The 15,457-nt window shown below is 41.2% G+C and overlaps 1 protein-coding gene across 1 annotated transcript in view; it reads left to right on the top strand.

Moving 5' to 3' along the window:
* xpo5 (exportin 5) overlaps positions 1-15,457 on the top strand; it is a 117,386-nt gene that overhangs the window by 88,721 nt on the left and 13,208 nt on the right. Inside the window, exons 29-32 of the mRNA XM_073835223.1 lie at positions 9,203-9,303; positions 9,404-9,511; positions 9,737-9,874; positions 12,796-12,960. Of these exons, the coding sequence (XP_073691324.1) occupies positions 9,203-9,303; positions 9,404-9,511; positions 9,737-9,874; positions 12,796-12,960 (512 nt within the window). The remainder of the gene's footprint in view (positions 1-9,202; positions 9,304-9,403; positions 9,512-9,736; positions 9,875-12,795; positions 12,961-15,457) is intronic.

Here is a 15,457-nt window from a genome sequence, read left to right as displayed (position 1 = left end):
GACTTAACCTTTCTATCTGGTATCCTACAACTCAGGTTCCTTATTGTTTGCATCACACTACAGAACAGATCACTGAAACTTTGCCACATATCTTGAATGGCTGCCATGCTTACAAGGGAATGTACATAGCGCGTCATGATAGAATAGTGGATCTTATAGTGAAAGATATGTTAAAGTATCTACCATCTTCAGTGAAAACATATAAACATTCTTGTGTAAAAGCATCTATGTTTAAGTGTTTTAATAGTAATTCCGAAATATTTTCACATTTGTCTGCAAATACACTAGATGTTGTTGTGATAAATGAGGAGTGTAGAGAGGTGCATGTTTTGGAGGTTGCATGTACCTTTGACTCTAGTATGGAGGAAGCTTTTATGACCAAAGTCATTAAATATCAACCACTCTTAAATACTATTCTTGAGATAGGTTATCGATGTCGTCTGTTTGTCTTCATATTTGGCAGTTTAGGACATGCACAGGCTGGTTGTAAGAGGGCTTCAACAACTTGGGATGCCCAAAAAGAGAGCTAAACAGCTAGCAAAGTTTTGTTCCTTGTCTGCTATTATAGGTAGTCACCAGATATGGCGGAGACGATGTTATTTATACCCATAATAACAAGGGGGTATGCTTAATGTTGTAAAGAACTGATGCATGACATTGCGCCACGTTTTTTCTGTACATGTATTTAACTGCATCTGTATTATTTATGTCCCTGTAAACGATTTCCTTTAAGTGGATTTAAATAAATGGGTAGTGTGTGTGTGTGTGTGTGTGTGTGTGTGTGTGTGTGTGTGTGTGTGTGTGTGTGTGTGTGTGTGTGTGTGTGTGTGTGTGTGTGTGTGTGTGTGTGTGTGTGTGTGTGTGTGTGTGTGAAAATGGGTGTTTTTATGAATGGGTTTGTTTTAGAGTGTCACCCCTTCACTGCTGTGTACTTTTTTTCAGCATTGTGGAGGATTTTTAGATTGTACACACACAAATTCTGTGAATATTTGTATTTTTGTCGATTTCCCATTCATTTCCTATGGTCGGTCATTTTAGACCGAAGAGCACAAGTGTGACTTTTTTTTTACGACCACTTAGCCTGTTTGAATCATGCCCTCAATTTTTTTGTGTGTTGACATTCCAAATGGCATAAAAGTCACAGAGTTTCATATCATTCCGATTAAGCTGTGTTTTAAAAAGATTCAAAACAGAAAAGTGACCGAAGAGCACCAGGGGCAGTGCTGCATGTTAAAAAGGCCTAGCTTAAATGTTTAGCCATGCCAAGCCATTACCTGATCAGTAGCGTTAACCACGTTAAAGGAGATATTTTGAATTTCACTGACATCGTGGTAGAGTCAGCATTGTGAAAACATCAAATGTTTAATTATAAATATAGTAAGGCAGAAACTCATCTGTTCCCCTCTCAAATTCCTCTGGGACATAAAGGTAAACCGGTTTTTGCTAGAAGGGAGGCAGGATTCGCTACTGGGCATGCGCACATCAATCTGACACTTTTATTATCACACTGTAAAACAATAATACTGTTTTTGTATTATAGTAAGGGCTATGTTTAGGGTTGGGGTAGGTGTTGACATTAAAAAAACACAATCTAATAGGTAAAAAAAATTAATTTCATTGTTAGTTTTCCGGTCGGAGATATATACCTTCTAGCCAACACCAGGTAAACCATATAAACACGTTGTTTGAGGTTGTGGGCGAATAGAGTAAATTGAACGATAGCGCCATCTGCCGTTTTGCAAGAGGAAGTTGCTCCATTGCATTTGTGAGAAAATATCCACGCATTTGTGAGAAAATCTGTATGCACACATGTGAGAAAGCCAAGTTTTCCTCAGAAAAAAATATATATTTGCAACACACAATACATATATTTGTTATACCTGTTCATAGTACTTTTTGTTTGTTTGAAAGTCGATTTTTTTCTTTGCAAACCAGATTGTGTTTGTTTGCAAGACACTGTATTTGTTTGTTTAATTTTGGCACATAAATAACTCCATAGACGATCTCCTCATGGTTTTAGAGAAGCAGCTGGCATGTCAGCCAGAGCACACTCAAAGAGCGCTAAACAGCAGCGTCAAAACGCAGTGGCAAGAAGAAGCACGAGCAATATTCGGTGTGCTGAGTATTTAAACTGGGCCCTTGGACACATCCCAAATGGTGTCTTGACCAATTAAAACATTGTCTGAGCTCGGGGTGTTGCTAGTTCCTTCTCCCATAACCTAAATCAACATGCTATCTGATCATTCACATGATCTGAATTTCCTGCTCTTGTCAAGTAAAATTTGGACGTGATTTCTATAATAAGACTATAATACGTTTTACAAAGAATTGAATTGTAGAAACATTTCAAAAATGCAATTTCAAGCTCAGGCATACCAAACACAAATATAAACCCTTAAGTTATTTAATTGTTATTAAAAGGACATACACAATGAGTGATAAGAACATAATAGACAAATGTGTGGGTTACATAAATGATAGGGAGATAGGCATAGAAATGATTAGTTGCTCATAAGTCCTCTTAGCATCATTTAGGTGCATATATACATGAAAAGGCAGTTTTCTGTGCCATATTGGGAACGTGATGGTATGTTCTCTGAGCCTGAAGGTCAAAAGGTTATGGAAGGAATCTCAGTCTTTGTCCTGGGTCAGAGCCATACAGAGAGAGAGTTGCGACAACGGAAGTCCAAAACGCTCGATCGTCACGTGATACACGCAGCCCTCAAATAGTTCCAGGAAGTTCATAGCGGGCAATTGGAATACATTGAGTTAGGGACAGAACAGCAATTTTTGGTATTTAGTTGACAAAAAAATTATTTATTGACATTATTTATAAAATAATGTATACATGTATACGTAGTGTGTATATATATGTAGTTGTAATAGTGTTGGTTTTAAAAGATAAAAGTGATGTTTCATTAACAAATTTCAGGAGGAGCTCGCGCAGATAATTAACACGGCCAATTCATCATCAGCAATCACTCCCTATCCAATCACTCTCCCTATCCAATTACTACAGTCCCTTTAAATAACCAAGCAGTCCTACCTTCAGTTATCTCTGATTTCAGCATTGGCACTCCCAATCGCCGCAACATGTCCGAGATTCACTCGTCCTCCGAGGTTTATTCCTCAGATACAGACAAACCTGCAGCTCATCCAGCCTCCATCCAGGTCGCCGCTCAGGCCACCAGCGCTCCGCAGGATCCACCAATCGAGCCCGCGGCTGCATCACGGGGCCGCAGGCCCTCACGCACCGCCGCTGCTCGCATTCCGAGCAGTGTTGTTTTCGTCAACGATGACGAAATCATTTCGTTGACGCCACTTTTTCATGACGATAACGAGACGATGACGAGATAAAAATGGTTCATTGATGACTAAAACATGACGAGACGTGCGTGAGTTTTCGTTGACGAGACGGGTGGTCCGTCAGACGTTTAAAATGCATGACATTTCTGCTTATTGTGCATGCCAATCAAAACCTTAAAGTACCTTCCGCTATGGCAAGCCGTTTTAGCATTAAATACTCTTTGCCATACTAGTATGGCAAGCCGTTTTAGCATTCCATCCTTGTTTGTCTTTTATGTTTTAAAACATTCCTTCATTATTGTAATTATTGGTGAAAATAGTCGATCCGGAAGCTCACATTGTGTTGAACTAGATCTGCTATTTTCAGAACTTACAAGTGACACTACCCAACAGCAAAATACTTACTGACCTACATTAATTTGTTAAAAGACTACTTTTTTCCCCTTTTTAGACTAAAACTAGACTAAAACCCTTTTGGCTTTCGTCGACTAAAATTGGACTAAAACTAATAAGCATTTTAGTCCATAAGACTAAGACTAAATCTAAGATGGTTGTCAAAAAAAAACAACACTGCTCCGAGACGCCAGCTTACGCCGTCTCCACCATCTTCCAGACGTCGGGCATCTTCCCCAGCGTCTTCTTACTCTTCAGCCTTCTCCCGCGCCCCAGCCAAGGAAAAAATGGACCGTAGCCGAGCTCTGCAAGGTGCTCACCAGCGCCGGCGTTGTTTTTTCCAAGCCGTTCCTCCAAATCGGATCTCCTCGCCCTCTATTCATCTCTCCAACCGCAGGAAAAGCCTTAATCTACCCCTCCCTCCAGGGCCTCAGGCAGAGCGCGCTCGGGCCGCAGAGCCCCCTACTCCACGTCAGGACGCAGCAGAAGGCTGTCACCGAGCTTGGGCCACGCCCCGGACACCGCAGTCTCCAGCCACGCCCATCCCGCTCGATCCTCGAAGCGGGAGCTCGCTGCTCATGCTGTCAGAGAGCCGGCCATCGCCTCCACAAGCCGCCGCAGCAGCACGAGCTCGCCCACTCCAGCGGCCGATTCCTGTCCGCAACTCTTGCCTCTCCTTTCTCTCCCCTTCTCATGGCCCGCAGCACCGCCTTCCGCTCATAGCACGAGCATTCCCCCGCTCATGCCACAAGCACCGGTGCTCCCCATTCCTCCTCTCTTCCCTTCTGTTTCCTCCGCCCCAGGAGCCGTCCCCAGCGCGAGCATGCCTCTATCCTCGCAGGCTCCGACGCACGCCATTCCCCCTCTCTTTCCCCCTTCTTTTCCGTCCCAGGAGACGGCCGCAGCTCAGGTTTACCGCCACTACCGGTCCCGGTAGCCACTTTCCCTCCTCCTCAGGCCCGTCCTCCCTTCTCATTGGCCTCAGCCACACCCCTTCCAGCCCTGCCAAACGCTTTAACGCAGGAACCTCCCCCAGTTTCCAACTCCATCAGGACCCAGATACTAGCAGGTCTCACACATGGATTCCACCCCGGCGTCCTGAGCCTCCCCTCCCAAAACTTCATCTGCCCAAATCTCCACTCCGCTCTCACTGAACCCGAAATAGTGGACGGCCTAATCAAAAAAGAAATAGACTCAAATTTCATGATAGGCCCCTTTTCTGTCCCTCCCTTTAGCATCTATCGAGTCAGCCCCATCGGCGTTGCCACTAGAAAATTCTCAGGCAAAAAACGCCTCATAATTGATCTTTCATCTCCGCATAATTCCCCATTCCCTAGCATTAACAGTCTCATTCCGCTCAAAGAGTTTTCTCTTCACTATCACGACGTCGACCAAGCCACTACCTTGATTAAAAAAGCAGGTCGCGGCGCTTGGTTGGCCAAAGTCGATATTACTTCTGCTTTCAAAGTTATGCCCATCCACCCAGATTTCTGGCACTTATTTGGCATTCGCTGGAAAAACGAATTCTATTTCGCCGTCCGCCTCACATTTGGTTGCAAAAGCAGTCCAAAAATCTTCGACACGCTGTCGGAGGCAATTTGCTGGATCCTCTCCAACAATTACAGTTTACCCTATCTGATTCATCTTTTAGACTATTTCTTAATCATCTCACCCCCAGATTCCGTCCCAGCCGCACACCTCTTGACAACCCAAAGCTTTTCTCAGAGCTCGGGATTCCCCTCGCCCAAGACAAAACCGAGGGTCCTAGCACTTCCATCGAATTTTTGGGCATCAATTTAGATTCCCAAAAATTCCTGGCTTCCCTGGGGGAAAAAAAAAAAAATTGACAGAACTATTCTAGTAGCTTCCACTCTGTTAACAAACTGTAGCTGTACAAACGCGAGCTGCTATCCATTCTGGGTCATCTAAATTTCGCGATGCGCATCATCCCACAAGGCCGCCCCTTTATCTCCCATCTCCTCTCCCTCTCCTCCTCCGCCCACGCCCTTGAGGACCGCATTTCCATAAATGATTCTTGCCGCAACGAGCTCAGCTTATGGATTTCCTTCCTTAAACAGTGGAACGGCTTATTGTTCTTTTACAGCAATTTGGTTTCTTCCCCAATCGATATCGAATTATATACCGACGCCGCCCCCTCCGTCGGCTTTGGAGGTTTCCTCCAGGGCCGCTGGTTCGCTTCTACCTGGCCCCCCGAGTTGGCAAATTTACCCCTCCAGCTATCATCCTCAGCACTATTTGAGCTTTACCCATTAGTGGCCGCAGCTTCCCTATGGGGCAAAGAATGGTCCGCCACCAGCATCGTCGTCCACTGCGACAACGAAGCTACCGTGCACTGCATTAACAAAGGCCGTTCCCACTCCCCCGCACTCATGCCTTTGCTCAGACGTTTGATTTGGATTTCAGCTTGTGACCAATTTATCATAACTGCAAAACACATCCCCGGGTCAGAGAATCAAATCGCTGACTCTCTCTCTCGTTTTGTTTTTCAGAAATTCAGATCGCTGGCTCCAGAAGCGGAACCGCTCCCAACCCCAGTCCCTCCTTATTCAGAACTGATATTCCCATAACCCACCCCCTAAGGCCTCTTCTCGAAGCATCCATCGAATGCTTTAAAACTTTCCACGCCGCCTACAGCTTACCTTTCCCCGATTTTTTTTTTCCCTGCTCACTGTCACCTCATTTATCTCCCATCTCAACTCCAATAAAAACCTCAAAGCCAGTTCCATTAAAGGATACCTAAGCGGAGTCCAATTTTTCCACAAACTGGTATTCGGCTCACCTTCACCCCATATTTCCAATTCTCAGACATCCCTCCCCATCAAAGGCATACAAAAAACCCAGCCCAGCCGCCCAGACCCTAGACAACCCATCACCCTAAAGATTCTGACCAAATGCATATCCACGCTCCGTAAAGGTTACCATTCTATCCATACCGCCCGCACATTAGACGCAATGTTTATCCTGGCTTTTTTCGGTTTCCTCAGATGCTCTGAGCTCACCATTACATCTGGCTTCAACCCAGCCATCCACCCTACCATCTCCGGTCTAGCAGTTCTAGACGGTGAAACCATCTCTTACTTCATTAAACAAAGTAAGACAGACCAAACTAAGAAAGGCCATTGCATTTATATTTTCAACCTTCAATCACCCCTCCAACCCTTCCAAACCCTCCTAGTTTTCCTTCAGCTCATGAAATCCCAATCCAGACTCCCCTCCGACCCTCTCTTTACAGATGACTCCAACCGCCCCGCCACACGCTTTTGGTTCCAAAAGCACCTTAAATCCATCTTGCTTCTCTCTGGCACACCAGCTGACAATTTCTCCAGCCATTCATTCCGCATAGGCACAGCAACCACAGCCGCTCAAAAAGGCCTCTCCCAACAGCAGATCCAAGCGCTCGGCCGGTGGACATCGGAAGCTTTCAAAAGCTACATCCGATCAGATCGCGCTTTCATCAAGGAAACCCACCAAACCCTAATCGGCCAACCCGTTCTACCGCCAGCCCACCCCCATCCACGCCATCTCTAGCCGCTTCAACCATCCCCTCTGCGTCCCATTTCCATGGGACATCCTGCTTTCGTTGAAGCCCCAGCTTATTCCCCTGTGCGCGCCCCCGCTGGAGCCCCCCTTACGCACAGCAGTGCTCGCCCCGCTTTTCCCGTCACGCTCAACATCGCATGGCTCCTGTTGAAGCCCCCGCTTATCCCCTATACGCGCAGCAATGCGCGCCCCCGCTGGAGCCCCTCTTATGCACGGCAGTGCTCGCTCCGCTTTTCCTCTCACGCTCAACATCGCTTGGCTCCTGTTCAAGCCCCCGCTTATCCCCTACACGCGCAGCAATGCGCGCCCCCGCTGGAGCCCCCCTTACGCACGGCAGTGCTCGCCCCGCTTTTCCTCTCACGCTCAACATCGCTTGGCTCCTGTTCAAGCCCCCACTTATCCCCTACACGCGCAGCAATGCAAAGCCCCGCTGCAGCCACCGCCCCTTTTTTTCCACGCAACAGCAATGCTCACTCTCTTGAGAGCACCATTCACAATTCCCACCTGCCTCATGTTTCACTCCCGCAAAATGCTTTCTTCTTTTTCTACCCCAACAATGCCCGCCGAAACTCCTCTCAGACTCTGTCTATTTGAAAACGTCCAGCATCCTTCCAGCCAAGTTAAGCTTTTTGGGGGGTCATCTGGCTGCTGTCCTGCAGTTATTTGCACTTTGGGGGAGCGCTTTTGGGTTCGGGCAAAATGCCGAGCTCGGACCCCTCTCCCTGGGCAGGGGGAGTGCCCCGGGCTCGGGAATGACTACCGAGCTCGGAGCCCTCTCCCGGACAGCATGCCAAACACGCTTAACTTTTACGCTGTTTATTATATGTAAGAGCGAACTCGTGAAGTGATGTTTCATTAACAAATTTCAGGAGGAGCTCGCGCAGATAATTAACACGGCCAATTCATCATCAGCAATCACTCCCTATTTAATCACTCTCCCTATCCAATTACTACAGTCCCTTTAAATAACCAAGCAGTCCTACCTTCAGTTATCTCTGATTTCAGCATCCCCCCATCCCCCGCCCCCCCACCCCCCCCCCCCCCCCGTTTAAGTGTAAAAACAGTAATAACATACAGGTTAACAGTGATTACTGCTATAATACAGCAGTGGTATATATATATATATATATATATAGCCTAGCATGATTCTGAAACGAAAATAGCTCGCCTATTTTAAAATTTTCATTCTCACTTAGGTCAATCAGCATTCATTGCAATAAATTCAGAACTATTAAGTAGCTCCCATCAGCAAAAATCCTATTTAAAAGCCTTAATTACACAATGATGAATGAAACTGCACGGACATAATGCATAACATCCCGTAAATCTACTAATTAAGTGAGAAATAATGTAAGAATAATCTGTTTTAATGCACAAGTTAAATTGATTAGCTGTGCTGATAGTATACAGTTTTGTTCTATAAATGTCTTACAGTTTAAAAGTTGATCACAGCGGTCTCTTCTGCTGCATCTCTACGGCGCTGATATTATTAGCACGAACTTCCGGGAACTATTGATCGTCTCCACGATCTGCCATTGCTGTAAAAAAATGGTCCATTAGCGTCAACGGAGTTGTAGCAACTCTCTCTCTCTGTATGGCTCTGTCCTGGGTGATGGGGGAAGGCAGGAAGTCTTTAGCTCATGATTTCTATCATGGATTTACATGTGATGATCATGCTGTGTATCTCTTTGACCATTAATCTTTATTATTTGCCCCAAATTTGACTCTGAAGTAGGAGCTAATTTAGTTTCCCCAAACTAAATCCCTATGTTCCTAGTTCCTGTGGTGCGAACTACTGCCAGTAGTTTTAGGAACTATGAAAAGGTTCCCACAGCGTGAAAGCCCCTATTACAGTGTTTTCATAAAAACCATTCTTCGGTTCATACTGGCACTGTAAGTTTTTTTTTTTTATGTTTTTTTTTTTTTTTTTTTTTTTTTTTAGGTGACGAGGAGATGGTGTCGATGGACTCCTCACAGGGAATTCAAATGAATACACCTTCAGATGAGCTCTCAGAATTGGGCAAGTGCCTTCTGCAGAGTGAGGTATCTTTTACACTAAACATTTTTTGTGCTCTCTATAAGTTGTATTAAGTAGATGGGCTCTGTGAACAGATTAAAATGTTTTTTCTCCTCCTTTTTTTAGGAGATATATATGACTCTCCTGACTATATGTTTTAACTCCCTTTCCTGGAAGGACACTATAAACTGTCAACGGAGTGCTAGTGTGTTCTGCTGGACTTTGCTAAAACAGGTACTGATCTTTCCCTCTTAATAAAAATTAAGACAGTTCACCACAATATTTCTGTCAGTTTGCAGTTATCATTAGAATAGAATTCTAAAAATTACAGCCTTTACTTTTGAATTTTTTGTCTCATAAAAATACTGTGTGTGTGTGTGTGTGTGTGTGTGTGTGTGTGTGTGTGTGTGTGTGTGTGTGTGTGTGTGTGTGTGTGTGTGTGAATTAATTCTTTCGCAGGTGCTTGGCTGTAACCTGCTCCCGGAGGCTGTGACGTGGCTGTACACCAGTGTACTGAAGGGTCTGCAGATGCATGGGCAACATGAAGGCTGCAATGCAGCACTAACTCAGCTGGCCTTGCTCATCTACGAGTCTCTAGTGCGTCATGCCAGCTAAGCTGTGATATCTTAAATGTCTCTCAGTGGTGTATGGGAAGTACATATGTAATTTGTCAATAACAAAAAGATAAACTTCATTGTTGTCCTCTTATTAACTATGATAAACTGAAAATATACAGCTCTGGGAAAATTGAAACCACTCCAAATTTTTCTTAAATCATGTAAATCTACATGTATGGCAGCCATTCTATTCCAGTGTTCTGCTTAGTGAAGTACTGATTAGGGTATCACCTCAATGAAATCTTATTTAACAGAAAAAAAAAAGTATAAAAGAACACTGCTATGGTCATTATTATCCTTTTGCAGTAGGACTAACTGGATGGTAGTAGTACCTCAGAAAGAACTGCTAGATGAAGACTGTTCGATCCTAGGGCAGGACTGAAATCGTGCAAAACTAGTGAAAGCACTTTATCAATGAGGAGCAAAGAAAATTCTTGAGTTCTGTTTTCAGTTTTGCCCAACACCTTGTTGTCCGATGATTACCTGGAGAGGCCTACAAACCACAGTGTCTCATACCCATAGTGAAATTTCGTGGAGGATTGGTGATAATCTGGGTGTGCATCAGCAAGTCTGCAATTGGGCACATTCGTCTTTGTAAAGGGAATAATCTGGAATGTGATCAAGAGCAGCGGTTCCCAATTCCAGTCCTCGCGAACCAACGCTCTGCACATTTTGTGTTTCACGCATCGCTTCCGACGTTTGTTCTATTCCAACGTTACTGCCCTTCGAAGTGGACATCACAGGATATTCCGTCATTGTTCATTAGTTCGAAGCGAGCGTAGGTGTTCCATTTGAAGGTCATTAAAGCGTGCGAGACGTAAATTTAAAATGCATTTATTTACAGATGCACTTATGTCACACTTCTCTAAGTATCATCTGTGTGTGAAAACGCTACATGCGGTGGCGTAGCGCAAATGTGTGAATGAATGTTTCGAAGTATAGTAAACAGATTTCCCCCGCTTAGGGAGCAGGGAGCAATGAACACTTTGCAGGGACCATGTCAATCGGATCGCAGTTCCTGCACACACCTCACTTCTAATGAGCTGGTTATCTGAATCAGGTGTGTTAACTAAGAGAGACATGCAAAATGTGCAGAGCGGTGGGGCGCGAGGATTGGAATTGGGAACCGCTGATCAAGAGGAAGATAGATGGTCACAAGACATCAAACAAAACCAAGCTGCCTAAATATTTGTGCCTAATATTGATTTCTGATCTCTTCCTAAGTAAAAACATTATCGTGTTTATAAAATGAAAACTTTTCTTTGCATTATTTAAGGTCTGAAAATACTGCATCTTTTTTTTTTTGACCAGTTGTCATTTCTGCAAATAAATGATAATGTGTTTATTTGGAATAAATTGTGACAGTAGTGTATATAATAAAACAAAAATTTTCATTTTACTTAAACATACATATAAATAGTAAAACCAGAGAAACTGATCATTTTGCAGTGGTCTCTTATTTTTTCCAGAGCTGTTTATTAAGCCTCATTTTGTGTTGTTTGATAAACACCATAGCAAATACAAAAATTCAAATGGCTCTTTGAAAGCATATAAATATAATTTGATAACAAATCTGTGATGAGTGGGTGTCAGAAAGAGAAATATGTACAAAGCTATGGCAAGCCATTTTGACTTTTTTGACAATTACATTCTTGATATCAGCAATATATATTTTTACTAGTAACCACATGATTGCTGGTATCAAAAATAAAGGTTTTTACTAGTAAGAACTGTATTCTTGATATCAACAATTGATTTTGAATGGCAGTATATGGAGACGTTTCACTAGTGAAAATACAATCACAGATATCAACAACTGAATGTTTGATATCAACAATTAGATTCTTGATATCAACAATTACCATTTTAACTAGTGAAAATATAATTGTTGATATCAAGAATGAACATTTTTACTAGTGAAAATTGAATTGTTGATATCAAAAATTAGCATTTTTACTAGTGGAAATCTAATTGCTGATATCAAGAATGAACATTTGCACTAGTGAAAACTGAATTGTTGATATCAAGAAGTCATATCCTGAGATGGAATAAAAGTCAAAACGGCTTGCCATACAAAGCTGCTTTATTTACAGGACTAACCAGGGTAAGCACTGCATCTTCCATAAGGGCCACCTACTTGTCAGAGAGTGAATTTGGATTCAGCCTATCTACCTTTTTTTTTTTTTTTTTTTTTTTCTCAGACCAACAAGAAAATTGAACAGAATTTTCACACAGCATACATGCAGTGTTGAAAAATGTAACCTGTCTAGAGTCTTAGAATGCATATATAAGCTATATGCATTCTAAGACTCTAGACAACTTGGTTAAGGTATCTAGAATTATAAGCAAGTTTTTGGAAGGGCAACAATAAATTATACTGCACATGTTTATTACTGCAATATATCATATAACTGATATATTGGTAACTGGCTTATTCACATTTTAAATTATTGTTTACCATTGTTGGCCTCCCATGGCTCCTTACTTATTGGCTGCAATTAGTAGCCAGTAACAATGTCCATCAGCAAAGGTGCATTTAGCAGTTTAGTGTTAATTAAAAGTATTTCAGATTAAGAAATAAATAGTTTTTGTTGAGTCATCTTAATGTATATCCACACATAATATGAAGACTATATTCATTAAGTGTTTTTTTTTTTTTTTTTAAGTGAATTAATAACGTGGTGAGGGTATTTTGTCATGTTGAAACTGTTACGACACTCTAAATGATGCACTCTGTTGCTGTCTATTAACTCACTAGTGTCGGTGTAATTACACAAAGAATACTTAAGTTAACACTAGCTAAAGTACTACTGAATGCACCTTTAAATGATTATGGTAGTGACACATTGGTGAGAAAATGTAATTAATTTAAGAGTTTTTCATTCTTATGTTTCTGTACAGAGGCCTCGATACACTGAGCTGCGTTTAATCATGAATCAGATTCCTGATATCCATGTTGAGGCCCTGGAGCAGTTTGATCAGAAGACCATACAATGCACTGTATCAAAGGCTGGAGAGAAGAAAAAAAAGGAGCAGTTTAAAAGGCTCATTGCAGGCACTGTTGGGGTATGGACACTTTTCTTCACTATGGGACTTTTCTTTATTTACAATGACACCTGTGCTCATCACATTTTTCATTTTTGATAAAATGTTAACATTGTAAGTGTCTGTCAAATCAATGAATCACAAAAGAGGTACTTTTTTCTTAGTTCTATAAGGTCAAGTTGAGTATTTGTATAATGAGATACAGAATTCCATGCAGATCTCTCTTGTGTACAGCACATTTTTGCCAAAGTGGTAGGTGATGAATAATCCTAGACACAAATCTGTCTGCCTCTAGGTGGTGCTATAATAGGCTCAGGATTTAAAGTTCTCCGTCGCTACGACGGATTTCCGTTACCTGCAACAAATCTATGACGGATTTCCGTCAATTAGAGAAAATGAAGGGAAAAGAAACGTATTGCGCGTTGTTGTTGTTCTGTCAGCACACCAAAAATCATCCAGCTGCAGCTTCTCAGTGACAACATAGTGATGCCGCTGGCATCATTCACAGTCAGGTATTTAGCAGAGAACACAGAGAAGAATTTGAATTTCGGTGCGGGTATTAATACACATTGGAATGTAATGTTATCATTTGCACATGCTTTTGAGTCCTTCTTATTTAAAGTGAAAGAGAGATTCATTTGCACGCACTCTTATAGTTCATTGTCTGTGCGCGCACAGAACGCAAAAAGGACAGTGACTAATTTAAACAATTGTTAAGGGACTAAGCAAATGTAATATTGATTTAATACAACAGTTCTATAACAAGAAAATATCAAGTGACTTACATTGTCTGACTATATTTCTACTGCCTGATTTTACTCTATTTTTTAAAATGAAAATATTTCCAAATAAAGTAATAGCTCAGCCACTGCGCATCTAAAAGCAAAACCGCGGTGTTTCATTAATGAATGAAAGCACGTTTTTGAAAGAATCTTCAGTTCATGATTATCCATTCATAAAGACAGTCCCTTGCTTCATTCGCGAATGAATCAGCCGTTCAAACGAATCATTTGACTTACCGCCACCTGCTGGCGGATTTAGTGTCATTGTAAATTAGACTTACAGTAATATTTCTACATTAAAATGTATATTTAAAACATTTATCTCAACATGAATTTATTTGCACTTACGCCACCTCTGAGCCTCATTAAATGTCTGAAATTGCACCTACAAGCCACTTTTGTGTTCCTTTGTGCCACCTCTGTAGTACAAATTATTTTTTATTAATACTAATTTTATATGATTGTTAATTTATTTGTCTTATTCTGCTATTATATTGTTTTAATTAGATTTTTTTAAATAATATATATATATATTAGGGATGCACCGAAATGAAAATTCTTGGCCGAAACCGAAAAAGAGGAAACCAAGGCTGAAAACCGAAACACTGAAAGAATTATGCCAATTATTAGTACCATTGCATTTATGGCTGTGACTGTGTACTAATCTTACTAAAATCAAGGCATTGCAATTGCAAAAAATTAATATTAAAGTTTCAAAGAATAAATCAATTATATTCATTTAAACAATTATTATCAATCAAGTATTATATTACTTAAATAACATATACTTTACTGCCTTTGTTTAAATTGTTTAATAGTTTAAATTTTTTTAACACATTATCTTGTGGATCCATCAGTTCACATTTACAACTACGTGTTTCTCTTCCAGCAGGAGGCGCTATCAGATTGGTAGTATACAATGCAGCGCAGCAAATGACTTTGAAACATGCAGCGCTCATATTTATTCAATGGATAGCCTTTTGAAGTTTCATCGCAATTCTTGTCTTTCAGTCCCCACATTTAAGACCACCTGAAATCATAATTAAGACTTTCTTAACCCCTAATAACACTGCAGTCATCAATGAAAAATGAAGAGCTTTATTTCAAGAACCGACTTTTAAAAACAAACCTTACACAAAATACGTTTCTTTTTAAAAAAAATTCCCACCATGTTCAGGGCACAAGAAAAATATTAGGGAACTAAATTATTATCAGCATATGAAGTATAATCGTCTCTCATTGTCTCTGAGAAAATGCACGTCAGATGCTGAAAGCACTGTCAGTTTTTACTTTCACTTTAACATATTGCGCAGTTTTCACGTTGCTTGTGTGATATCCATTGGCTCACCTCCATGGTTTAAAACACAAATATTTATAAAAATACAGTATATAGAAAAGACATATCTTTAAAATATTGCGATGTAACACCAACGTAAAGCCATTGTTTTTCACTAGGGCTGTGAATCTTTGGGTAGACAGCGAATCGATTCGATTCACGATTCAGAGGTTTTTGATTCGATTCAAAAACGATTTTTGCAAATCAGAACGATTCAATTCGATTCGATTAACAATGAAATTTGATTCGATTCGATTATTAATTGATTCTATTCTGTAAATTTTAGTATACATCTGTATCTGAGCAAATAAAATCATTTTTTGGGAAATTCATGACCATTCAATAGATTTAATAACTTGATTCAGGACTTCAGTTCAATAGCTTAACTTCTTAGGACTCA

This window comes from Garra rufa, chromosome 2, assembly GCF_049309525.1.
Source record: "Garra rufa chromosome 2, GarRuf1.0, whole genome shotgun sequence".
Taxonomy (NCBI): domain Eukaryota; kingdom Metazoa; phylum Chordata; class Actinopteri; order Cypriniformes; family Cyprinidae; genus Garra; species Garra rufa.
Note: the sequence above shows the minus strand (reverse complement) of the source record. Positions and strands in the feature narration are given on the sequence as shown.